The sequence below is a fragment of the Patiria miniata genome, unplaced genomic scaffold, assembly GCF_015706575.1.
Source record: "Patiria miniata isolate m_02_andy unplaced genomic scaffold, ASM1570657v1 HiC_scaffold_12, whole genome shotgun sequence".
NCBI classification, from domain to species: Eukaryota; Metazoa; Echinodermata; class Asteroidea; order Valvatida; family Asterinidae; genus Patiria; species Patiria miniata.
The window spans coordinates 17,579-44,750 of record NW_024037050.1 but is presented as its reverse complement, the minus strand read 5'-3'; the positions used below and the strand labels follow the sequence as shown (position 1 = coordinate 44,750).

General features: G+C 41.2%; 1 protein-coding gene across 2 annotated transcripts in view; it reads left to right on the top strand.

Moving 5' to 3' along the window:
• The window catches only part of LOC119744183 (origin recognition complex subunit 4-like), a 48,221-nt gene extending 26,044 nt beyond the window's left edge, over window positions 1-22,177 (top strand). Inside the window, exons 2-12 of one of the 2 annotated variants that reach the window (XM_038220085.1) lie at window positions 624-802; window positions 6,812-6,902; window positions 8,763-8,924; window positions 9,291-9,339; window positions 11,419-11,567; window positions 15,288-15,461; window positions 16,726-16,812; window positions 17,566-17,674; window positions 19,021-19,116; window positions 19,823-19,890; window positions 21,290-22,177. In XM_038220085.1, the coding sequence (XP_038076013.1) occupies window positions 747-802; window positions 6,812-6,902; window positions 8,763-8,924; window positions 9,291-9,339; window positions 11,419-11,567; window positions 15,288-15,461; window positions 16,726-16,812; window positions 17,566-17,674; window positions 19,021-19,116; window positions 19,823-19,890; window positions 21,290-21,475 (1,227 nt within the window). In that variant the 5' untranslated portion in view covers window positions 624-746 and the 3' untranslated portion in view covers window positions 21,476-22,177. The remainder of the gene's footprint in view (window positions 1-623; window positions 803-6,811; window positions 6,903-8,762; window positions 8,925-9,290; window positions 9,340-11,418; window positions 11,568-15,287; window positions 15,462-16,725; window positions 16,813-17,565; window positions 17,675-19,020; window positions 19,117-19,822; window positions 19,891-21,289) is intronic. The other variant, XM_038220084.1, reaches the window with a different exon arrangement.
• The last annotated feature ends 4,995 nt before the right edge of the window (window positions 22,178-27,172 follow it).

Below are 27,172 nucleotides of genomic sequence, written 5' to 3'. Positions count from 1 at the left end.
TAAGTAGTTCGTTTTGTTATTCGGCGAAGCGCGCAAGCATTGGCACGACGCACACGCGCGCGCGGTTGCTATAATTCGTCGGATCAGTGCGCGACATCGCGTAGCTGCAATCGGCTCAGTGAGAATGTGTATCGGACACTGAATTCAGGCCCAATTCAAAACATGATTCAGCAACTTTTGATTGGAAATCGAGATTCTAGATGCTGTTTTTTCAGAATGTACAGCTGAAGCTGAGCCGAAACTTCATCAGGTTAGTTGTTCAGTACCCTTCTTTAGATTTTGGGCACTTTTGTTGCTTCAAACGAACAAAATGTAGAAATTACAAATGATGGACTATACCTTTAAGATCAAACACAATATGGCCACAGGAAAAAGTCCCCACAACTCATCCTAATTTCTCTCACAATAAAAAACTTCCCCAAACTGCAGTCACTTCTAACCATATGCACACCTTGTACATGTAGGTTTACTAGGCATATTCAAATTTAATTTAAACACATACTGGGGTATTGTACATGTATCGTCCAGCAGTGAACAACCCTCCTGGTGTTTTGGGATCTCATCGAAGCTCATCACAGTGTTGAGTTTGGATCATGCAGATGTGTATCATACATTCCTTCCAGATTTCTACAGATTCCAGTTCATCTGCTCTGATCTCAGACTTCCATGAAGTTTACTTCATAGCGGAAGAACTTTTTCTCTGCGACTACTACGGTACTGGTGCACTCCCATGACCCCTGCGCCATATGCAACCAATAAACCAACAGGGCCGCCAAAAAGCAATCCACCCGCTCCAATACATGTAAGTGCGAGGTATTTTATAGGTATCTGTGCGTATGCTGGTCGTCTATGAGGAGGAGCAATAGGAGCAGCAATAGGAGCAGCAATCCTTGTACATGTAAGGGTTGCTTCTCCTCCAGCAAGGATTGTGTATGGCGGGGATTGTGTATTGGTAAATGCATTCAGATCATGCTCAACTTCAGCCCCTGTTGGACGCCCATGGTAATCTTTCAGTAACATTCTGTCAATCAAGACACGCAGATCCTGGCTTATTTGAATGTTCGACCCATCAGAAAGTTCACATCGGTCCACTTCCCCATTATGAAGAGCTTCTCCGATGCCTTTCAAACTTGAATAAGAGTCCGGGTCTCCAATGTAAGAGGGCACAAATAGTCTGTTATGTGGAGGTACATGTAGAACCTTGCGCTTTAGTATGCAGACATATATTTCTCCCATTAGGAATACATCAGACTTCTCGGTATAGTGTTCATCTAGAACTTCAGGGGCCATGAAAAATCCTTGGCCACAGACAGACTTCATGTAGTAGTTTTGAAGACTGCCCCCTTGTTGGGAGTCTGAGGCTACTTTAGCGAGGCCAAAATCAGCAACTTTCAGGGTACCGTCTGCTGTGAGTAGAATGTTATCTGGTTTAAGGTCGCGGTGTATGATGCCGTTGGCATGAAGGAAAGCCACGGCTGAGGCAATGTGCCTCATGAATTGTAGATCTCGCTGAGGCTGTCGTCTGTGTGACAACAAGAAATCATTTAGATCACCCCCACAGCAATACTCCATGACCAGACAAACCTTACCATCATCGACTCTGATGGTTTGATCATAAATGATGATGTTATCATGCCCAGTAAGCCTACAAAGGGCTTTAATTTCATCCCTAGCATTTTTTCTCAGGGGCATAAACTTCAGAGCATACATTTTGGCCGTTTTTCGCTCTCGCCCGAGGTAAACCTCACCAAATGCTCCTGCTCCCAACTTCTTTTCAATCGAAAAATTGTCACTCATCAAGTCGGACATTTTGGCACACCGAGAAACAGCTCAATGTTCAACAGGTACAGGTACTGCTAAAGCATCTGTTGGTGGTACATGTACCGGTACGTGTAAATTAGGTGTCCATGTGCCCATACAGGTCACAATAAATACACTGAAACCAAAAGTACCGAAACGTTTACCAGGAATCTTTTGAAAAGTCGGTGAAATGGTACTCATACACGTACAAATGTACATGTACACACAAAAAGTACATAGAATAATAGCTAGCTGCATATGGTACTGCAGTTATACATGCTCCGCTATGGTAACGTGCATTGTGTACACATACATACAGCACCAATACACATAGTGTCTGCATGGTTGCTATGGTAACCTATTAAGAGGAATACCTAGTAGTTGGGGGAAAAACAGTCTTTATCAGTTGTTGGTTTTCATGTTAATTGTCATGTACATGTAAAGTGTGCTAGTCCACATCATTGCCATGTTTAAATTCTAAAGGGCTACAACACTGTTGAAAGTGTGGCGGAGCCAATCACCGTTTAACAACCTACATGAACATATACCAATAAATGAAAATAATACAAAGTCTGTTAGGCCTACAGGTACTTATAAAAACCAAATGCCCTCTACCCTTTTCCCCCTCTCATACGTACAGTGGTACCGTACATGTATATACATGTATGTGGTACCTGTCAGGCGCGGTTCTAGAACCAATATTGGGGGGGGGGGGGGGGGGGGGCTAGCACGGTGGATCCAGAATTTTTTCAGGGAGGCGTGCTGAAATATTGACCGGTTATTTTTTCCAGACACTTAGGCCTCTGAAAATCAATGGGGGGGGGGGGGGGGGGGGGGGCTCATGCCATATTTTCAATTGGGAGCGCCAATAAAATCCTAAAATCATTCACACTATATTAACTAATGCACCCTTGTCACGGCTATTTCTTCTTTAGGGGCAGACCATTCGCATGTACATCACAATCCTTTCTTTTTGCTAATGCTAAAACTACAAGCATCACAACATCAATTGTGGTGTCAACTGAAAGGGGACAACAAGATCTTCATTTGAGTAGTGTGCCAGTGTGACATGTGATTTGGGGTTCAAAACTTGTTTTTTGGGCTTACATGTAATTTTGTACGTCATGGATTTTTGGTAGTCATTTTGGCATCTTGTTTTAACATGCAACATTTGACTGTTACTGAGAATGTTTGTGTATAAGGCAGAGAGAAAGGTTTAGAAAAGAGTTTCATTATGTCATGTATGTTGCAGTTCATCAAACTCAGACTTTATGCCGTGTTAGAAACCATGAAGAGGAAATAACGTGAGTGGCGTTAAGTCCGTTAACTCCCTGTAATCTTACAAATTTGATTCGAAATGTATTTATATAGAGTTATGAGTTGAATGAAAGGTAAAATAACATTACTTCTGTGTTGCAGTCAGTTTGAGGGGACTGAACAAAATTGCAGGACAATCCATGTCCTTTTTTTGTAACGTGAGTGACGACCAACAAAACACATGTTTTCAAAAAGCGAATGAATGGATTGAATGTTTCTTTCCATTTTGAGTGCCCCTTACCCCAAGGTTGTTGTACATGGCTGGTTTGATTCAACTTGATCAAATACTTTTGAAGTGAGAGGTCAAGGTAGCCTCATGGCATATGCGGTGAATGTAACGTGAGTGACAGTGAAATTGCCCTCATTGTCTAAGAAATATCCTACATACGTTTTATACATGAACATGAACTGCATTATGTGTATTCTTTAGTGCTAAGTCACTCATGCTGGAATATTAGAATCAACATGCTAGAACTGTTAGTGGGCGTGGCCAAAGTCATCTACTCAGCAATACTACATTTTGATTGGTTAGTGCATCCTCTGTATAAATGATGTGCATTTATTGTACCGTACCGGAACTGTACATGTAAGTAAACGTATCTAATCATGTTGGTCTAGTATACAGCATTTGTAAAAGTCACAGTGAGAGAGAATAAGCCCCACTCCTTTGTTATACCAGTAGTCACAAGGTGGGACCAAAGAAGTCAAACCAATCTAATTGTGTCAGCTTCGAAGTTGCCATAAAGCCACCCAAATCTACCCAAACCCATCGGCTACTCCTCCCTAATCCACCAGTCATCCACCATGATTCACCGGTTAATCCACCAAATCCACAGGTTAATCCACAGGTTAATCCACCCAATCCCCAGGGTCATCCACTAATTAATCCCTCTCCCACAACGCGCCGAGTCCGCACTGTCCGCTGCTTTAGTGCTTTCACCCTGTTGGTGCAGAATTTGGAGTGCTGGATGTCACTGGGTGCTGTGGCCTACCGGGTATAACTGCAGGTGCTTTAAGTCCATGGGGACCTGGTCGGACAGGCAGGGAAGCTGAGGGCAATTCCACCGTCACTCATGTTAAATTTATATGCCACGCAAGAGGCTACTTTGACCTCTCACTGCTTCAAAAGTATTTGATCAAGCTGAATCAAACCAGCCATACAACAACCTTGGGGTAAGGGGCACTCATAATGGAAAGAAAAATTCAATCCATTCATTCACTTTTTGAAAACGTGTTTTGTTCATCGTCGCTCATGTTACAAAAAAAGATGTGCAATTTTGTTGTTACAGTCTCCTCAAACTGTAGTTTGCAACACAGAAGTAACAGTATTTTAACTTTCATTCAACCCATACATGTAGCTAGATATAAAAACCCATTTGAATCAAATAAGTGTGTATTTAAGATGCAAGGGACTTTGGATTACAGGGAGGTACCGTCACTCACTTTACATCACTCACGTTATTTCATGGTTTCTAACAGGGCATAAAATCTGAGTTCAATGAACTGCAACATAATGAAACTCTTTTCTTATAATATGTAAACTTTTCTCTGTGCCTTAAACACAAAACTCTCAATAACAGTCACATTTTGCATGTTTAAACAAAGTGCCAAAATGACTACCAAAAATCCATGATTTTAGCCCCCCCCCCCCCCAAAAAAACTTTTTGGGACCCAAAATCACACTCAAAACCCTAAAACCCCTCTCACACCAATACGTGAAGCCATTTCGTGGCCACTTTGAGGTGTCCGTGGGCGCAAATGTTTAAAATTCGAAGTAACCACGAAATGGAATCGGATCTCACGCGTTGCCACGAACTTACGGTACCTCGAATTAAGGACGTGACGATTCCTTCCGTGGGCCGATTCTCGCGAATGCTCCTGGGATTACCTAAAAAGTTTTTGGATATGTTGAAAAACTGAAACGAGTGCACTTCCGAAATTTATTGCCCCGAAATTGAAAACGTGTTCAATACGGCTTATTTGAAGTACTCTCGTAGTGTTCTCGAGGTTGGGCTGAAGTTACATCGGATTTTACGGGATGGCCCCGGATTGATTGTTGGCCTGTTTTACGGCCGTTTTCATTACGCGGTACTCAGTGCTCAGTGGGTACTACGAAGTGTCCATGAGTTGGCCACGAAGTGCTCACGGACTACATGTAGTATACTCTCGAGCTGGCGCCGTAGTTACCATTGACACCATGTACATGTAGTAGTCTTTGAGCTGGCGCCAAAGTCATCACGGGATGCAATCAGGATGGCCACGAGATGTCGCCGGCGTGCAGTCCATGAATTCCAGGAAACGGACATGAGCACAGGTTGGTCCCGTGGTGTTTCCGAGGTGGCCACGGATTACTCACGAAGTAAAAACGGGTACCACGAAATAAAAACATGCTGGCATTAAAAAAACGGAGACCACGGATGCTGTTGAAAAAAAATCGCATTTCCGAAGTGACGTCGCACTGGTCTTGGATTGGTGTGAGAGGGGCATAACTCCCTAGGGGGTGTGCAAAATCGTATTGAAATTGGAGGACTCAGGACTGTTAGGGTTCATACATCCCATCTCATTGGCACACCTCTCAAATGAAAGATCCTGTTGTCCCCTTTAATTTGACACCACATTTGATGTTGCGACGCTTGTAGTTTGGAAGATACAGTGTCCACTTTCCAGCCGAGTCCACTTCTGCTGCGTAGAATTGCAATGTACTTGGTGACGCACGTGACAGTACGCTGTTTGATAGGCCAAGAGATATTGTCTTCAGCTCTTGTTGCTATTGACTTCTTTATTAAATTACATACAAGAGAGCTAATGTTCCAGAACTAATTTGGCCCTTTTGTACGTATCATCACAGCAGTGCTGTGCAGTGCTGATTCAGACCAGCATTGATGTTTGATTTAAGTTTCAAGTTAATGCTGTGTACAGTTTCAGAGGAGGAAGTGGGGGTAGCAGAGAATCGTGATACAGAAAAAGACAAGAAAACAAGGGACTTGCAGAATGAGTGGTCCAAGATTAAATGAGCGTATGATTGATAAATTTACAAAATTAAATTATTGATAAATTTAAGGGGCACATCGTCCTGAAATTGCAAAAAGTTTTGTTTAAGATCGTTAACTTGTCCTATTTCAAAAGTCTAAGGTTAAACGAAACCAGTAATATCGCACTGTTTCTCAGAAAAGACAGAAAAACTACAGCTGATGTGGCGGACATGTTGTAGCATGTATGCACATGTATGCATTTCTAGCTGTAAGTATAAGTCTCCTTCTTGGACGTTGTCCAAGTACAAACAAAAGATCGATGGTGAGGAACAATAGAAAATCCCCGATTTACACCATGCATAAACAAACCATGTGTGTACTGGTGGAACACGTGTGACAGCATTCACGACTAGCACCCAAACAGCCAAAACGTGACCCCTGAAATTCGTTTTTTGCAAGAATACCACAATAACAGCCAATTTTAAGGGATGGAATATATATCCCTTGACCTTTTTCCACAAATTTCGGTATGTTTAATTACATGTAGACCACGAGCAACAAATATAACCTAATTGCGACAATCAAATTTTGCCTCTTAAGGAGGGCTGTGCCATTAGGGAGACCTGTTATCGAAGAAATTACGATAAACTAAAATCAAAGTGCTGCATTATTAATAAATGAAGATTATTATATTATTATTACTATTATTATTATACTTTCAGGCATCTTGTGGACCTGATAAACAGATGTGCCGTCAGAGGAGAAAGCAACTCAGCAATAGTCACTGGACCGCATGGGAGCGGTAAAACAATGGTAAAATGAAATGTACTTTATTATTAGTTATCCTCAGTGCGCAAATGGAACATGGAATTATGAACTTTTTGTCCAAGTAGCAAACCGGAACAAAGATGCACTAAATTTTCTGTGTTGCACGAGAGTGAGTGGAATAGCAAATGTACCAAACAAACTTGACAGGTACAGATGGAAAGCACATGCTATATACAGATTTTTAGTGGTTATTCCATTACACATGGCTGTAACAGGAATAGCGCACATCTTAGAATGGTGTGATATGGACCGTGGTACACCTACATGTTCATGTACATAGGACAAAATCACACCGGCAACACCATGGATCGACCAATCAGGATCGACGATTCAAGTTTGTTTGAAGATACATGTAATAGGCCTACAGATACCGGTACCTAAAAGTACAGTTTCAGTAAAGTCTGTCACAAGCCAATTTGGCCCATCACGCTGACATTTGTCTCCGCTTTCAGTAGCAAGAAGCAACTGAGAAGATTGTTACTCCCCCTGGATGGGATGATAGTCCATCGCAGGTTACTCCCTAGCTAGTGCCGGTACCCATTTACACTCCTGGGTTGAGAGGCAATTGGGGTGAAGAGGCTTCCCCAAGGACACAACATTATGGCCAGCAGTTGGATTCGAACCCCTGACCCTCTGATCATGAGTCACGAACCAGAACCACTAGGCCAGACTCCCCACACATGTACTGGTACAAAAATGTACATAACCCCCATCTCCTTTTGGCAGCTTTGCTAGGACCTTACAGAATACTCCCAAATCCACTGCATTTGCTGGAAACTTACTATAAGGCCAAAAAAAAAAGTCTCCGGTTTCTGGTATGGAGCTTGTCCAAAAAGTGGTGCGGCGACGCGGCGTTTTTTTTTTTTTACCCGACTTTTTTGCTTCAAATTTGCTTCAAATGTCGGCTGATGACTGCAAATGGTGCCCGACTAAACTTAGTGCAAATATATGGGAGTCCAGAGAGGCCACATAAAGGTTATTCTCGATCATAACCCCATCTAAAAACACGTTGAAATTGCGCAGCAGCCGAATTCCAGTCAAACCAGTGAGTTTGGCGGTTTTGAGACATCATCTTTCATTTTCATTTTTCATTTTGCCGACGCGCATGGCTACGGCGACGCGCGCGCATACCAGAAACCGGAGACTTTTTTTTTTTGGCCTAAGGGCACATTTTTTACACTCAAAACTATCAGGAGGCGTCAAGCTCTATGCAAAAATATAGTGGTTGGTCTGTAATACTTCCATTCTCAATCCTCCAAAACTATCTACTCATTATCAGCATGATACTGAAGTTTCTTCAAGCGGTTTATAGTGTTGATGCTTAAATGTAACTATTGTTTTTGATTTGAGTTTTTTCCCTTTCTTACATGAAAAACATACGTGCAAGGATAGGATAATTGTAGCTATACTACAAGTAGTCTATTTAGAGGTTTGCGCCACTTTTCATACAGAAATTTCTTTTTCCCCACCTGCCTTGATTGGCAACCATAGCCTTTCACTCTGTGACAAATGACAACACAAAAACCACAATTGAAAAGTGGCCTAAGCCTGTAAATAGACCCTTTCATAAAATTGGTCACTGCTCAGTCAACCGTGAATGAAATGACATGGCCAGGGTGTCATTTTAAAGAGGAGATTCAACCCTAACAGAGGATATCTCCCTTTGATTCACATGTGCCCTACTTCTGTTCCAATTACCAATAATATCTCGGTTTCGGGTTTTTTTATCCACCCTGTATAGCTTTGCACGATAGCTTGGAGGGGGCCTTGTTTGTTAAGTAGTCCTCTGTACCGTATCTGTACATTTTGCCAGTACTTTATCGTTTGTATTTTTGTCTATTCCAGCTTGTCTCTAGCGTCTTGAGAGAGATTGAATCCAATCCCAAAGTCAGTAAGAATCTTCTCATCATTCGTCTGCATGGACTCCTGCAGACCGATGACAAAATTGCCATACAGGAGATCACCAGACAACTGCAACTTGACAATGTGGTCGGCGATAAAGTCTTTGTAAGTCAGTCTTTTAAAAAAAAAGAAGTAAAAACTATTTAGTTAAAAATATTTGAAGCGAGATTGAAGTTTTGGGGGAGGGGGAGGGGGAGTGTCTTTTACAGAATAATTGAGTCAGTCACAAGTTAGGTTGCAAGTTAAATCAGGTGATGAACAATGACAAAGGCATTCCATATCAGCTCGGTGCACAAGTACCCCCTCAATGGTAAGAAAGGGAGAGTTGGGGGAGACCACTGGGAGAGACATTCGATCACATTGCAATGATTGTGCTGATATAATGTCCATTTGAAATTTCAGATTTCAGTCTTATATCCACTTGATTTTATACGCATACTAGTACATGATTTTGATTGATATTGTTTTTAGGGCTCATTTGCTGAAAATCTGGCGTTTCTCCTGGAGGCATTGAAAAGTGGTAAATATCTTGTCAGTCTTTGTACATTTACAGTGATACATGTACTATACATGTATCTCTCTCAAATACTTGGAGATACATGTATATAACATGTGTACTGGGCAATTCCATACTAACATTCCCTCCCCCCCCCCACAAAAAAATGCATTCTTTCCAGAACAGTCTTTTTACATCAGGTTAAATTTTTTTAACTATCAAAGTACCGGTAGCAGAGAAAAACCTGATCATGTATGATATGAGGTGTGTAATTAAAGTTCCTGTTTGTTCCATAGAGCTATGAGCGCTAATTTTGTGTTCAAAGTAATGCCTGCTGGGTGCATCCATGTTTGTGCACAAACCTATGGAGACCTAGAAATTGTGTACGGCTTTTGTACGGCTATTTGTAGGGCTATCTGCGTTTGTATTCCATACCGGTGCGTTATCGAAGCCAATGCGCCCAAAACCGAAACGCACGATCAGCAAATGAGCGTGTCATTTTGCTCTACGCAAACAGCGCAACGCATGCGCGTATTCGCTGCAGATGCTTTTTGCCGTGACGTGTTTTGAACCTCATGACGCGCGTATGTTCTACTTGCGCGTTGCATGTAGAGTACAGTTTCAAAATTCAATCCATCTAATTTCATTATGTTCTACAAACACGCACATGAATTCAAAATGTCAACGCCCAGGACGGCTTCAAAGCGTCTCCGCCCGCAGAATGACGAGTTAGCGCTCTAGTAATTTAATATAGCTCTATGGTGTAATTGCAGTTCCTGTTCACTGTTAGTATCGACCATTAGACTTAAGTGTGGCTGCCCAAGTGCCCAGACTTTTTCTTTACTGCCTGTTAATGCTGAGGTTGCTTTTTAGTTTTTGATCAGTATGGTAGATATTCAGAACAAAAACTCATCTGATAATACATGTAGATACTCCCTGTTTTGAGGAAATTTATGAATCAGATACAGTGAGTGCGACAGTTTCGGATCATCAACAGTTCCGGATCATCAACAGTTTCGGATGACTTGATTAATTAAAAATTAATTCAAGTGTAATGTGACTTGAGTTTTGTTTTCACCAATTTGAAGGTCTTGTTTGAGCACCATAGAAACTGCCAAACCTGGAATAAAATGGTAGACAAAAATTGTTGGAAATTCGACAGCTTTTTATGGATTTTGTACGAAAAGGTATTTATGGATGGGGATAATAATATTTGTGACCTGCTACATGTATATCATATATAATGAGGAATAACCCCCACCTTTGACTTTTCAAGTTTCTTACATCATATCAAAACACAAATCTCTTTCCAATGATACCAACAAAAATGCACATAAATGTTCGATACCTGGGCTACACAAAAAAACCAAATTAACCAAAATCGATTTTGACATGATTTTTCACGGCGCTGATTTCAGGCGTCGATTACCCAAAGCAAAGCTTTTGGGGGGCATTCTTCATTTTGTCAAAGCCATGAAAGCAGGTCAAATATATGATGCAGCCATTATACAAATAATGAATGTTTGTGAGTGCAATGGTAAGAATACTTTCATGAGGTGACAAAGGAAGTGGAATGGAACATTTCATGTGTCACCGAATGAAATTATTCTTGCACGAACGTGAAACATTCATTATTTGTTTTATATAACACCTGAATAAATCCTTGTCATCTGATTGGTTGACTTGCAATAGCCAGTTTATTCAGGTTAAAAACTGTAAAAGTTCGACAAGTTCATCATATTTATATTAATGCAAACTGTTCAATAGGTTGAGAACAATCATATTCAATGTATCTCGATTTAAAACAGTGCCACCACCAGCAGCAGTGACACCGTGCAATGGAAGTTCTATTCACCGTGCAATAGAACTTCCATTGCACTGTGCGCTGCGCGCCACACGCGCGCCGTGCGTTGGTACGAATAATTCGATGACATGTGATCAACGATCCACCAATCAGATGACAGGGATTTATTCAGGTGTTGTATAAAACTTAATTTTTAAAGCTTTTGGCTTGGGCCATTATTGGCGACCAGGACCCTAACCAGTTTAAACCACAAGTTCATAACTGTTCCATCACACTGTTGTGGTCTTATTTGTGAGCAGGTAGTGACACAGCACAGTCAGTCTTATTCATCTTGGAGGAGTTTGATCTCTTTGCCCATCACAAGAACCAGACACTGCTGTATAACCTGTTTGACATCTGCCAGTCAGCACAGACACCCATAGCAGTCATTGGTGTCACACGCAGATTGGTAAGTTGGAGGAGGGGCTTCCATAAATATGGGGTGGATAAACGGTAATGAAATACATCGCTCAGAACATGCTCAGGGACATCGCTCAGAACATGCCACGCGCGCGTCAATCTTCATAAAAGGGCAGTTTACATCTTACTCGCCAGCTGAACACTCCATTATTTTGCTAGGGGGATGTTTCAAAAAGCATGAAGTGAACTTGTTGAACAAATCGGTATATTTTGAACGAATTATTTGATATTTTTTACCAAAAAGGTATTTATGAATGGGAATAAATATGTGCTCAGTCGGTATTTATCACTCTGTTTAAGACCACTTAGAGTCTGGGTGCTGATAATTACCCTCGCCTCCGGCTCGGGTAATTATCAGCACCCAGACTCTAAGTGGTCTTAAACAGAGTGATAAAAACCTCCAGAGTACACATTTATTCCCTTAATAAAAAAACATTTAAAAATTTTTTATGTGGTTCACTCCATTTCATAAAAACAACAGTGATAAAATACATTTTATTGACTGAGGTCACTCTGAAAATGCCATGTAATTTGCATACTCTATTCCCAAGTTATGTCTATTTTAATGAAAAGATCACTGTTCAGCTGTCCAACACTGATCATTTACTGTTCTACAAACTGATAACTACCTAGTAAATACAATGAAACATGGATGTTTTCCTACCGTCATGAATGCACGAAAACTTGCAAAGGAAAACAGACAAAAATCGCAGTCAAAATTTCGGAAAAAAAGGGTTGACTTGTTCTTCATATTCAAAACACAAAATCCGATTGTAAAAATGATGTTTCAGTCTTGACTCGAAATGAATAAAATCTCAATTGAATTTGAATAGCTGCATGTAATCTGTAATTCTCACTCAGCTCAATACCGACATCTTCCGATGTCATTCCATGGACAGCTATAAAAATAGTTCTCTTAGTAAAACATGCATAATTTCTGAAAGCGTGGATCAATTTCAGTAAGTATTTTTTGTTTTCAGGTGAGTGGAAGAACATGCTCTTTCAAGACATCTTCATTAGTGTATCAAATTTGATTGCTTTTTAAGAAAAAAAAAGTTTTTTTGTGTGATTGCGACTGCCCTCTCAATTTACCAACTGGAGTTGGAAAAGACTTCTTTACTAATAAACAGAAAGTTGTGGGTACAATTCAAAGCCTGCAATGTTTTTTTTATGCCCCGCGGCGAAGCCGAAGGGGCATACTGTTTCCGCCTTGTCCTTCCGTGGGTGGGTGGGTGGGTGGGTGGGTGGGTGTGTGTGTCCGGACAAATCTTGTCAGCGCGATAACTTGAGAAATACTTAACATATGAACTTCAAATTTGGTTTGTGGATTGTCCTTGGTAATCCTAAGAAGCCTTTTGCATTTGGGGCCGAAAGGTCAAGGGTCAAGGTCACAGTGGCTGAAACAATAGAAATTTTGTCAGCACGATAACTTGAGAAATACTTAACATATGAACTTCAAATTTGGCTTGTGGATTGTCCTTGGTAATCCTAAGAAGCCTTTTGCATTTGGGGCCGAAAGGTCAAGGGTCAAGGTCACAGTGGCTGAAACAATAGAAATATTGTCAGCGCGATAACTTGAGAAATACTTTACACATGAACTTCAAATTTGGTTTGTGGATTGTCCTTGGCAATCCTAAGAAGCCGTTTGCATTTGGGGCCAAAAGGTCAAGGGTCAAGGTCACAGTGGCTGAAACAATAGAAATTTTGTCAGCGCGATAACTTGAGATATACTTTACATATGAACTTCAAATTTGGTTTGTGGATTGTCCTTGGCAATCCTAAGGAGCCTATCGCATTGGGGGTCGAAAGGTCAAGGGTCAAGGTCACAGTGGCTAAAACAATAGAAATCTTGTATTTATTCTGAGATCATAGGGATTAGGGATTAATTAATATAAAACCTACAGAAGACACTAATGCTGTCCATGAACATTCCATTTGACCAAGGTACATGTAAGTTGATGTTAGAGTGGTGTTATGTCATGGAAACAGTCACGGTTGCGGGGCATTTGTGTTTGTAAACACACCTGACTTGTTTCTCACAGAGTCTGGGAAAATTAGCAGTATTAGCGGAACATAGCACTTATAATTATGGAATGGTAATCATACTTTACTGAGGAAGGAAATAATATGTGTTAGACCCTTAATATCCCAAATCCACCAAATTCTATAAAACCTGATTTGGTTGGATACGTTTCATTGTAGTAACAAAGGGCATGTCCAAAGCACAAAGAATCACCATCATGTGTTACAGCATGACGCACCGCTTTATTTCAGCGGACTTCAGACACGTCAGAAAGGTTCAAACAAGACTAGACCAGTATAAGGCTGAGTTCACATTATTCTATTCAATCGATTCGGAGTGGCTATTCACTGGACGTCTTTTCATGTATCTGATCTACGCAATAATGACCAGAATTTAGCTCATTTGTTGGCACTAAGGGGGTAATCCTATACAATAGCACTGCCCGGCCCTCTTCACCAGCCTACAGCCAGTCCAAGTCATAAGTGACAGGCAGCAGGGTTTGACCTTAGCAGTAGTCCGCTCTCCAAATGGGAGTAAAAACAGTGCTGGACTTGTCAAAACCATTCCCTAAGTAGTACGACTGGCGAGTCCAAATTATTGTAATGAGGCATGCAACTTTTTCCGCGTATCCACCGCTTTCTGCATTTTTAAAAAAGCTGGTCTTAGAAGAAATAATGAGATATACTGATCCGCAGTTGGCTTGTTTCATGCCTAGGAGCCGCAGAATCTTTTGCTGATATCGCTAGTGTATGACAAGAAACACAATAAAGGGGGGCACTTTAAATTTGCTACCGTCACGTTAGCAGTTTTTCCAATGGTTGTAAATTTTTGTTAAATATCTAAAACCACCAAAGACGAATTTCAACACATGAATGGTCATGCAGCCTTTTACTTAAGATAATTTGAGTTGATCATTTATGTTGCTTTTTGACATTATCCTCAAATTTCCATCGAATACTGGACAGAAAACTTAGGTAACTTTTTCCATCCATTTTGGATGGAAATTTGAGGGTGATTTTAAAAATTAAAAAACAAAGAAATAGGCATGCAACTTTTTCTCGGATCCACTGATTTCCTCAGTTTTAATTCTCATGAATGCCATTACAATTTGAAAAGCTTTCAACAAAGTCTTGTGTGATTTGGAATTTCCTGCTTTTTTCCCCCTAAATTCCCAGTTGCATGCCTGGAAAGGAATGATTCAACACATACATGTATATTACATGTATTATAAGCCTACATGTCCATTTACATTTCAAAAACTTTTTGCGTGGTTTCAGGTACTGTAAAAAAAACAGTTCCAACCATTGGAAGAAATGCTAACATGACGGTAGCAAAGTGGCCCCCTTAATTTTGTTTCTTGTCGTATGCATTAAAGATTGCCTCAGGACCCAAGTTGTACATGTAAGCACATTGTTGTCTACATTGTATGACATTTTTGTGCAAACATTTTGAACTTCTATTGAATGAATTAAAACTCATGTGGACTAGTGAAAAGTCCCACAGACTAGTTGACAGTCTGTTTCATTCGTCCAGCTGGCTAGAGAAAAAAAAGAGTTGAGGATGAACCCTGCAGTCAGTCGGACAATCGGTCAGTGAGGGCACTAGGCTAGCTCTCAAGGACCAGGAAAAAAAAACAAGATTCCATCACTAGATGGAAAATGTTACCTTCATTTCTTACACTTTCAGGATGTTGTAGAACTCCTGGAGAAACGAGTCAAGTCCCGCTTCTCCCATCGTCACATCCATGTCTTCAACTCGCTCGCCTTCCCTGCTTACAAGGAAGTCTGTAAGAGGATGCTAACACTACCAGCAGAGGTTGGGGACGCAAAGTTTGTCAAACGCTGGAACCAAGATATCGAGGTGAGAAATACTGCGAAGATGTGTGCATGCGCTACACAAACAAAGAGCTGCCATGAAGTTGCACAAAGGTCCAGTAGTATCTTGTATGCTGCTGGCTAAAATTTTGAGTATGGTTCGGACCTAAATATACAAGGTGTTGAAAGCACGCTGCATCAGGCGAAACAGGTGCGGGCGCATGACATGACTGCTTCAAGACTCCCAAGACGGTGTTGTGATGGCGGTTTGTGGGTGATAGGCCCTCTTACGACGGGTGATTGCATATCCAATATACAACAACATGGTCTTGACCCAAGACTAACTTTGCTCCAGACCCGACCATCAGGCAAGGCCTTGTGTTTTCTGGTATCTTATTTGTGTTGTGTGTTTGGGGTTTACGTCCCCTGCAAACAAGGAATCAATCACTTTCTCCCCCTCTCTTTCCGCTGATTCCACTCTGAGCAAATAACATTTTCAAATAAGTTACCCAAAACTCGTCTACTAGTAGTATGCTCAGCCCCAAAAAAGTGAATTCCACACCGAGTTTGTCAGAACTTTCAACTAAAAAAAACCAGTAAGGCCAAAAAAAAAAATAAGCCGGTCTCTGGTCAGCGCGCGCGTCGATTTTAATCATGCACGTCGATCTTTTTTTTTTCAAAATGTTCCGCGGTAGCTCCAACAACGCCCTCTATTTCCGCCCCTCCTCAATTTTTTTTTTACCAAAGAGCACCAAGGAATGGGAAATTGCACCAAGGCAAATGATCGAAAGCACCAAGGCAAATCATGGAGGACACCAATGTACATGAGGACACCAAAAAAGCAAAATAGTACCCCACCTGTCTGTACAATCCAAGCTTGAAGAAAAAGAAAAAAAAGCCAAAAAAAAAAAAAAAGCCGCGTGGCCGCGTCAATTCCGGACCTTTGGTCTGACCAGAGACCGAATATTTTTTTTTTTTGGCCTAACCGTGATTATACGGTAATACTGCACTACCAGATGAAACTTTTTTCAATGGCATTTTTTTGTCATCGGCAGTTCATTGTTCCTATCCTTTGAGCGGGTTAAAGCCCATAATTGGCAAGTTTCAAGGATTCTAAAAAAGCAGTCAAAAGCAGTCAAACGCAGTTGCGAATATCTAATACTAAATTAATAGAAAACAAACGGCCCTAGTCCTGCTTTCTTGCAGTGGTTTCATTTTGAGTTTCCATGAGCTCTTCTTATAGTTTGTATGGGTCCTCTTGTGGCATTCCTCTTACAGCTATATTTTTTTTTTCTCTTATGCCACCCCAGGCATTATGCAGCAATGCAACAGTCCACGATGTTCTCAAGAAAACCTACCAATTGGACAAAAGCATCTGCAGACTTCAGTCACTCTTGGTAGATATCTTTGCAGAAACTGTTCTTACATTACGTGTTCAGTGTATGTATTATTGCTTTAAAATGAAGTTGCATTCAAAGGTATAGTCCATCATTTGTAATTTGTGCATTTTGTTCGTTTGAAGCAACAAAAGTGCTCAAAAACTAAAGAAGGGTGCTGAACAACTAACCTGATGAAGTTTCAGATTAGCTTCAGCTGTATATTTCGAGAAAAACAACATTCTAGGATCTCGATTTCAAATCAAAACTTGCTGAATCATGTTTTGAATTGGGCCTGAATTCAGCGTCCGAGACACGTTCTCGCTAGCCAACTGCAGCTAAGCGATGTCGTGCACCGATCCGACGAATTATAGCAGCCATGCGCGCGTGTGCGTTGTGTCAACGCTTGCGCGCTTCGTCGAATAAAAAAACGAACTACTAGCGGACATTTCCAATGGTGCTTCTTAAGACGCACCGTTGGAAAAGGCCTTTTTTCGTTGATTTCTTCAAAATGACAGCTTGCCAGAAAGAATAATTTCACAGGGAGCTTAGTCCCCTTACTATCTTTCAACCAAGTATCTTTTTCAACAATAATTACGCCAGTTACTTTTTGGATAGCTGCAAATGATGGACTCTTGCTTTAAGAGAGCCCCTAAGTGCATTGTATTTCTTAATGTTGGGTTGTGATAAAATTGACCTTTGTGAAGTCTGTTGGTATTATGCCATTTTGATTTCAAGCTTTGTTGTATATAGTGTTCTCTGATATGTTCACAGCTTTTACCAATCTGTAAAGTGACCGAGGACCACCCAGGGATAGAGGCAGTGGACCTAGTGGAGTCCAGTAAACATCTTGGTGCTGATTCTAAGGCGGCCATGTTGCATGGTAAGTATGCCTGTAACTGGTTGGCTGGCTGGCTCCAGGCTTGTTTGGCTGGTGTACTGGCTGGCTAGTTTGCTGGTTGGCTGGCTGGCTCCAGGCTTGTTTGGCTGGTGTACTGGCTGGCTAGTTTGCTGGCTGGCTGGCTGGCTCCAGGCTTGTTTGGCTGGTGTACTGGCTGGCTAGTTTGCTGGCTGGCTGGGTGGCTCCAGGCTTGTTTGGCTGGTGTACTGGCTGGCTAGTTTGCTGGCTGGCTGGGTGGCTCCAGGCTTGTTTGGCTGGTGTACTGGCTGGCTAGTTTGCTGGCTGGCTGGCTGGCTTAAACTGGGAACTAGAAATGTCTGAAACGTTTTGTAAATGTCTGTAACTGGCTATTTGGAAGTCTGGCTTGCTGGCTTGCGTGTGTGTGTGTGTTCCTGCATGGCATTACGCCTGAGGACAGACAACAAAAGGAGCACAAAGGGGCCATTGATCCTCGAAGGAAGGTGCCTATTGTCCTCGAACACAGGTTTGTGTGCTTAGTCTATGGGAGAGTGTTATATTACAGGGACAAAGGAAAACACAAAGCCAATCCTCGGAAGCATAGCAAAAAACGACTGGGTGTGTGTGTGTGTGTGTCCGGACAAATATTGTCAGCGCGATAACTTGAAAAATACTTAACATATAAACTTCAAATTTGGTTTGTGTATTGTCCTTGGTAATCCTAAGAAGCCTTTTGCATTTGGGGCCGAAAGGTCAAGGGTCAAGGTCACAGTGACTAAAACAAGAAATTTTGTCAGCGCGATAACTTGAGAAATACTTTACATATGAACTTCAAATTTGGTTTGTGTATTGTTCTTGGCAATCCTAAGAAGCCTATTGCATTTGGGGCCGAAAGGTCAAGGGTCAAGATCACAGTGGCTGAAACAATAGAAATTTTGTCAGCGCAATGACTTGAGAAATACTTTCCATATGAACTTCAAATTTGATTTGTGGATTGTCCTTGGCAATCCAAATAGGCCTAACGCATTGGGGGTCGAAAGGTCAAGGGTCAAGGTCACAGTGGCTAAAACAATAGAAATCTGGTATTTATTCTGAGATCATGGGGATTAGGGATTAATTCATATAAAACCTACAGAAGACACTAATGCTGTCAATGAACGTTCCATGTGACCAAGGTACATGTAAGTTGATGTTAAAAGAGTGGTGTTATGTCATGGAAACAGTCACGGTTGCGGGGCATTTGTGTTTGTAAACACACCTGACTTGTTGTTTTTGTTTCGCCAAGCTCTGCCCTTGGGCAAGACACTTTACTCCACACAAATATAAAAATGCATTCTGGTCAACAAGTTTTGATGTCTTGTAAATTGCAGGCATCTCTGTGCTGCAGTTGGCGTTAGTCATCGCTATGAAACACTTGACTGATTTGTATGAAGGTGATCCGTTCAACTTTGAAATGCTGTATAATGGTAAGAATGTTGAAGATTTTTAGATGTTTGGGGTAACACCTATTTACCTCGTTCAGCACCTGTAGTACATGTACATTGTATTACAATCCCTGATAAATGCGTAAAACCATAGAGCTTGGGTGGTTGGGTGCATTATGGGCTCCGTGCGCCAACAAAGAGGGCACTTTTTTACCACTTTTGAGAGCTCCGTGGACTGTACACACAGCATGAGCCAACTGTACTGTACTGGTTCGCGAGCGAAGTGCGCACGACTTCCTGTATGTGCAAAAGCTATTAGCCACAGCGTCTTTGCGTGAGGGTCATCGGCGCGCAAATATTTTCGAATTTAGCTTGCGATGGTCTCCTAGACTAATCTCCGCCCTTGATAACTTTGGATCATTCAAAATACGCAGTGGATGGACCGAGAACCGGTCTAGGTCTCCCCCAACTCTCCTTTTCTGGCCGTTGAAGGGGTACTTGTGCACGGAGCCCATAGGGAGTAACAGGGTGGTTTCATGGTCACATGAAAGGGAGCCCTCTAACAACAAGTCAAGGACAGTTGATTTTTTTTTATTTCAAAACCGTCATAATTTTTTTTCTTCACAAAATTATGTGTCCACATTCTTTGGACACTTACAAATTCATTTGGGATTTTTCACAATGACAGCATCATCAGACTGAAGGTATTTTTGTCAGAAATGATCAATCTTTGTTCACTTCTTTACAGAATACCTGAAGTTTGTGCAGAGGAAAGCTCATGTCGTCCAGAGTTTCGAAAAACCAGTCGTTTTAAAGGTAAATACTCGTAAAAACTGTTTTACTATTTGCTTTGGCGCACTTTATCAGATACTGGTTCTTGGTCCGTACATTATCAACCGTGATAGAAGGTACATGTAGGAATGAGTCGACTTTGTGAGAACTGAATTATTGTCGGCAGGAAATAATTTGAAACTTTTTCCCCATAACTATATAAACATGGGCTGGTGTCCGACCTTTGATATTTCATTCAAAATTGAGTAATTTTTGTATTGCTAAATAATGACACAAAATGTAGCAAGAGCGCACGATATTCAATCGATTCTTCTTTTCACTGGAACTAATAGTGGAAGTCTTTTTATGCATGTGGCCTACACAGTGGGCCGGAATTTAGCATGATGGGGTTATCCAGTGTTTTAAACTTTGGGGCGAAGGTGAGGCGGGTCTAGTTCACAAGTAAAAGTCAGTGAGTGGTTCAGGTGCAAAAGAACAATCAGCTGGCCCCACCCCCCCCCCCCAAAAAAAGGGGTGCAACTCAAAAAATAGCATCAACAGTACACCTGGCACAAAAAGAAACTAAGCAGTTTTTATAATCATCCTTGTTTGGACATTTCTCGGTGAACAAAAAAAATCCAAAATCAATGTTTAGTCACGGAAACTATCCAGTTCAATTTGATACCTCACTTGGGAACACTGTGTAAGAAATAACGAGAGCGCAAGCGCTGAAGCTCCTGTAACCCCAGAACTAACAGTTGCACTTAGCAAGATTTTCAATGGGCATTGCAACACACAATTGCATGCACACATACTGAAATTTGTATTCTTGTGGTCAGGAGACTTTTCTTTGTAAGGTTCTCGTGTAGTAAAGTTTTCGAGTTTGAAAGTGAAGTTTCAAAATGCTCTTATTTTAACCAGAATTAATTTCCTTGGCTGAAATTCAGACTTAATATCCCTTTTCTAAAACTCTTCCATTTGTGACGGATCAACCATCCTTGGAAATTCCTAGTTTTTGAGTAAAATCCATATATCTATTTTGTGAAAATCTTGTGGAGATGCATTCATCTATAGAAATTGCCCTTTGGAGACGTATACAATCTTTTGTTCCCTATTGTGTGCACGTCTCCAGAGGGCACGGTGTATCAGATCAATGATGCAGGCCCTGCATTCAATTGTGTGTTGCAATGCCCTTTGAAAATCTCGCTAAGTGCAACTGTTAGTTTTGGGGTTTCAGGAGCTTCAGCGCTTGTGCTCTTGTTAAATATCTTACACAGTGTTCCCAAGTGAGGTATCACATTGAACCAAAATGTTTCTGTGACAAAACGATGATTTCAATTTTTTTGTTCACCAAGAAATGTCCAAACAAGTATGATTATAAAAACTGCTGAGTTTCTGTTTGTGCCAGGTATACATCTTCAAGTTCCTTCCACTTCTCTTGCAGGCTTTTGAACATCTCGTTTCATTGGAGATTGTGAAGCCAGTCGACGGACACGGTTCCCGCTCCCAGAAAGAATATCGGGCGATGGCCTTACTGGTCACGTCGGCACAGCTCATGGATGTGCTCAATACCTACCCGGGTTGTCCGAGCGAGTTGAAACATTGGGCCTCCAATCCTCTACCTTCATGATCTTAGATCAGCAATCTCTTGTGATTCCCCAAGACAAGAAGTGACACTCGTGTTGTTCCTCACTGCAGCTGAAAAGTATGCCATGCACTTCACAGGATGACTGAGCAAAACTGACACATTTTGCCTGAAACCCTCAATGTCACAGTTGACTCTCGCATACGCAAACTCTATCACAACAAAATGTGGAGTGCCGTGGCCTAGTGATCTGGAGCATCAAACTCATAGCCTGCGGGTTGGGTATGGGGGTTGAGTCCAGCCTGGGATTGTGGTGCATATGTCCTTGGGCAAGACACTTTACGCGCATGGATGTGCACAATGAATGGGACCATCGATCGCCTGTCTGCCTCAGGCAAAATTTGGACTTAAACATTTTGCTAGGTCTGACTGCATGAGTTTGAATTTATATATGGACAGTAATCCCTTCTGATTTGATGAGATTCCTTATAAACATTCCCATGCTCTGGAGACTTGACCAGAACTCCAGTAGTCGTTTATGGTACATACAGGATTCTTCCTGAATCCTTAAAAATTCTTTAATGTGCTGAAAGCCAGTGGAAGCATCCGGTTTACCTAAAGTTGGACATCATGTCTCACATTAAGTATAACTAATAGTATTAAGTAAAGGATCAACCAATCCTATGGCGAGTTTGCCTCAGACCTCATACGCAACCACCAAATAAACTACTTCTGAATTCTCCGTAATCCTCCCAAAAGGAAAGTAGTGGCAAGTTATTTGTACTTACAGATAAAACAATAAGCCATTTGCGAGTAACCTATACCCTTTGGGATTTACATTTGAAAAACGTCTGGTACAATGACTTGCTCAGAATGCTTGGCACATTTTAACTGTGAATTCTCCAGACCAAAGACACTGTTGCTAATCACATGATTCGGGGCAAGCTCTTGCATAGTTACGTAAGAGACGCTCAGCACCAATACATCGTTCACAATGGGTGAGAATGGCACAAAGACACCAAACCATGCCGGAGCTGGGGGTTGCTAGCATTTATAAGGCTTGCCCCGAATCGCGTGATATAGTAACAGTCTCTTTGGTCGGGAGAATGCTAGGTTAAAACGTGCAAAGCATTGTGTTAAGCCAGCGTTCCAGATTTTATTCAAAGTTAACACGCAAATGGCTTATTGAGGGGCAACCTGTTCTCTCCTTGTTGTATAATCAATGTACGGTTGTAATGCTTTTTGTGACGCACCCTTACCCTACTAGACCCTCCAACGCATGCCAATATGTGCCTCAAGAAAATCTCCTATGTTTTTTGCATGGCCCTCCAATATCTGCCATGTCATTTCAAGGGTAACTGGACAGGCACTCCAATACATGCCACAGAGAACAATGAGAGTCCTCTGATAACAAAGTGAGTGCCCCCAGCTGGTCAGTATCAGGCACCCTCCAGGGCCTCCAACTCCTGCCAATTGGAGCCTTCACTGTTAAGACGAACTATCTGCCAATAAACTGCAGCTGGAGGGCATTGGCATAACCAACTGACATGCAGTAAACTACCCTCAGAGAGTAAGGGTTGGTCTCGTGTCAAACTGGAAGGCTGAAAGGGAGTGACATCCTATGCCTTTAATAGGCTCCTAAGATCCCGAAACAGCAGAGGAATCGGTCATGGAAGCCCTGGTGTTGTCCTGGCAAAGCCATGGAAAAGTCATGGAATTTATAGTTTTAGGAGTTCTGTGGGAACCTGTAGTTGGCAAAGGAAAGGCTGTGCTTGTACTCATGGTTGTGTAATAGGCTTGAATTTCATGGCACGTTTTCTTAAATATCTAATGAAGGCAATGATTTCTTTGGGGCATGTCTCGATTCATATCCAGGACGATTCCCGGAAAAATTGCGGGTAGAATCATTCACTTTGTCCGGAAGACGCTCCGCATCTGTCCCAGACATGTTCCAGGGAAACTTTCATAAGCAATTGCTTGACTCAACCAATACTGGTAACTTCATTGCGGGAAGATTGCGGGGAAGTTGTTCAGATTCCTGTAACTTATACCCGATACAATGTCTGAAACTCATCCCGGATATGAATTGAGACAGGCCCTTACCGAAAGAGTTCATCGCGGTTGATACAGAAAAACACCCCGCAGTCAGAAATAAATTTCTGCTGTTTATTAATGTTTTTGTTTCTTCAAGGCATAAAAAAGGGGCAGTGCATATTGTCGAACAAACCCCTCTTCATAAGAACTTGTGAAAAAGAAAGGGCTTTGTGTGGTTTTGTTTAGTTTGTTAAAGGCACAAAGCTTTCTTCAAGGCATAAAAAAGGGGCAGTGCATATTGTCGAACAAACCCCTCTTCATAAGAACTTGTGAAAAAGAAAGGGCTTTGTGTGGTTTTGTTTAGTTTGTTAAAGGCACAAAGCTTTCACACGCCTTTTGGACATATATTTGTAAGGGCTCAGAAAAAAACTGGCAGTTGCCTTAATATATTTTACAAAATAATAAAATAAAACAGAATGTGTTAATAATGAAGTCATGCCTGGTATACATGTATCTTTTTAAATAGTGTCCTCAATAAAATAAGCACTTTCTAATGACTCCCTATGTGCAGAGAGTATTAGGGCATCCCTTTTTTATCCCCCTGGCTTTTAAGGGGATATTGGGACAGCGTATTCATTCTTTGTGTGTGTGTGTGTGAGTAGGTTTATGGTGTAAATCGAAGACGCACACATGCAACATCATCGATGAATTGAGGACTGGAACCAAATCGAGGAGGACCTCGATTAGAAAACGTGTACAACACCAATGAGACCTGTTGTAAAAAAGTTAAGAGTATAAACCAAGGAAAATCCTTGATTTACACCAAAAACAAACGTGTATGCATGGGTGTATGTGTGCTCTTGCATGGCTTTACGATTGGGGATAGACACACACACAAATTTACTGGTGGAAAAATAATGAATACAAAATTCAGGCAATTCACATGATTCAGGCTCAGTTATTTGAGAAGTGGAAAAATAATAATGCAAAGTATAGCGAATAGCAACCAGTGCTATCCCAGACGTTGAGGATGCTGCCTCTCGTCATACAAGGGGCCTGTAGTTTACCTTCGCAGCATGATAAACTCGTCCCACAGAGACAATACGCACTAATTGGCATCATTTACCTAAGCCATGGGTTCAACGATTAGTCATGCGTAGGCATTTTCGTCATCAGTACATCAGGGTTGGCCATTATTGCAATAAAGGTCGCCTCTACAGGTAGTCATGGATATGCAATGTTTGTGCTGTCATCAGTACCTCTAGGGGTGACCATTACTGCACTTATGGTCGCCCCTAAGTATTCATGTTTGTGTCTTCACGATTACCTCTTGGGGCGACCATTATTGCATTAATGGTTGCCCATAGAGGTATTGTTTGCATATTTGTGTCGTCATCAGTACCTCTAGGGGCGAGCATAATTGCACTACCGAATGGTCGTCCCAGAGGCAGTCGTAAATATGCATGTTGTGTCATCAGTACCTCTAGGTACGAGTAGGCATGAATATAATTAGCCAATGACAAAACAATTTACAACAAATAAATGAAAAAATTATGAAAATAAACAGGCATGCAACTTTTCCTCGGATCCGCTGATTTCCTCGTTTTTGTACTTCTCATGAATGCCATTACAAATTGACAAACACTGTACAAAGTCATGTGTAGTTTGGAATTTCCTCGGTTTTTTTCTAAATTCCCAGTTGCATGCCTGAAGTATTAAGTCAATTTCATCTTGCCAAAGATGGCCTGATTACATATTATTTTGGTATGGATATCAACTGACAAACTCATTGCAGTAAACACAACTGGAGACATACGCACTTTGCACGAGTTAATTTAGCCATCTACATGTATATGTATACGTGTGCAACTGCAAAGTTTTTCCTTCAGATTTTTATATGTGAATAGAAATAAAAAGGGACAACCATACATCAGATGACGAAAATGTCCGATCAGTTGTAGTCAAGTTTTCATTGCTTTCTATGCGTTATGATTTAGTATTTCGGAATGAAAACCCATTCAGCTTCAAGAAAACGGGACTTGGAACCAGACAAGGATATTTCAGACGTTTTTGGATGTCCCCACCAACTTATTAAAAAAGTACTGACATATAAAAGCAAATCATATAAAAAAAACAATTGGTTGCAGTACTTGCTGCTCTATCAGAATAAAACCAGCCAGCCGACCCCCGCAAGCTCGGTGGTTGAATGGTAAGACGTCTGCACTAGTAGGCAAGTCGTGGGTTCTACTCCCCCGCGCAAATGCGCAATTGAATTTTTCTCGCAAACCATCAAACACTGACTACACAGTGTTATTGAATTCAATTAATAAAGGGCAGTATTAGTTATCCTATGAGCGAGAGTGGAACATGGAATAATGTAGTGCACTACATTTTCTGTGTTCCACGAGCGCAAGTAGGATAACGAAATTATCGTTAAGCAAACTTGTAAAGTTGGAACGAGCACGCTTATATTTACAGCAACCTTTTAGCAGTTATCAACGTGCGCAGCTGGAATTGGTGCTCGCTTCTTGGAATAGTGCGATACGCTGAGTGTGATATAGACCGTGCTACATGGGATAATGTAGCACAGTTTGTTATAATGTAGCACGGTTTGTTGCCATGGATCGACCAATCAGGAAGGATTCAACTTTACTTGAAGATAAAACCCAGTGTTAAATCTTCAAAGTCATTTTTACAATAAACACACAGTACATCGAAAGGTCAATTTTTCAGAACACATTTATTACAGGTAAGGGTCAAGAATAGTGTGTAACCATGGGAACAAGCATGTCCATTATTCAACACACAATACCTGCAAGAACCTACACCTAATACACTGATTTTGAGGGTAATTGTATAATTAAACACATAATACACTACTTGCCTAACAACTACTTATACCACATTTTATGGTAATATACACATTGTTAATTTACCACTTTTTTTTCCTTTTTTTTCTGTACATTTACAATGATATAGCTTCATTTAAAACAGTAAAGGTGCTTTTTGTGTAGTATAATTTACAGGCTCACAGCACAAAATACTGTGTGTTCTTTTTTTTTACCATTCGTTGAATTGTTAGTCATCACGATTACATTAAATCACATTAAATAAAAAGAAAACGAATTTGCATTACGGTAATCACAAAAAGCATGATTACTAATTTTTTTCCTGCTTTTTAGTCTAAAAACGTAAAAAATAAGCGCTTTACACCGAAATATGCAGCTACCATAAGTTTGACACCTTGTGCGCACGTGGCTCTGAGGTGTGGTTCCATTGCGGGGGAAACAATAGTTCTGTGATCTCACAGTTCAAAATTTCTATTTTTTTTCACCCAGAATTTGCAAAGACAACTTTGGCTCCACTCCTACCCCAATTCGTGTGAGCCATGAGCTTCAGCCAAGCTTTCAGAAACAATGTCAAAATTGTCTAATTTCATACTTCTAAACGAGTGAAGTCCGTACAGCTTGTTGGTGTTTTGTTGTGCGATTTTGGCAGTGACAACAAAACCTGTCAGACTTAAAAAAAAACTGAGGTGTCCAAAACAAAAACCAGATGACCCTCTGGTTGCAACTATGTTCAGAACCACACCTTTACACCGCCAACAACAGATCTAAGAGATGGGGAAGGGCAGGGGGAGGGAAGGGTGGAGGGGGGAGCCTGGTGCTTTCCTTCATACGCATCATACATGTATAAAGATACGACATG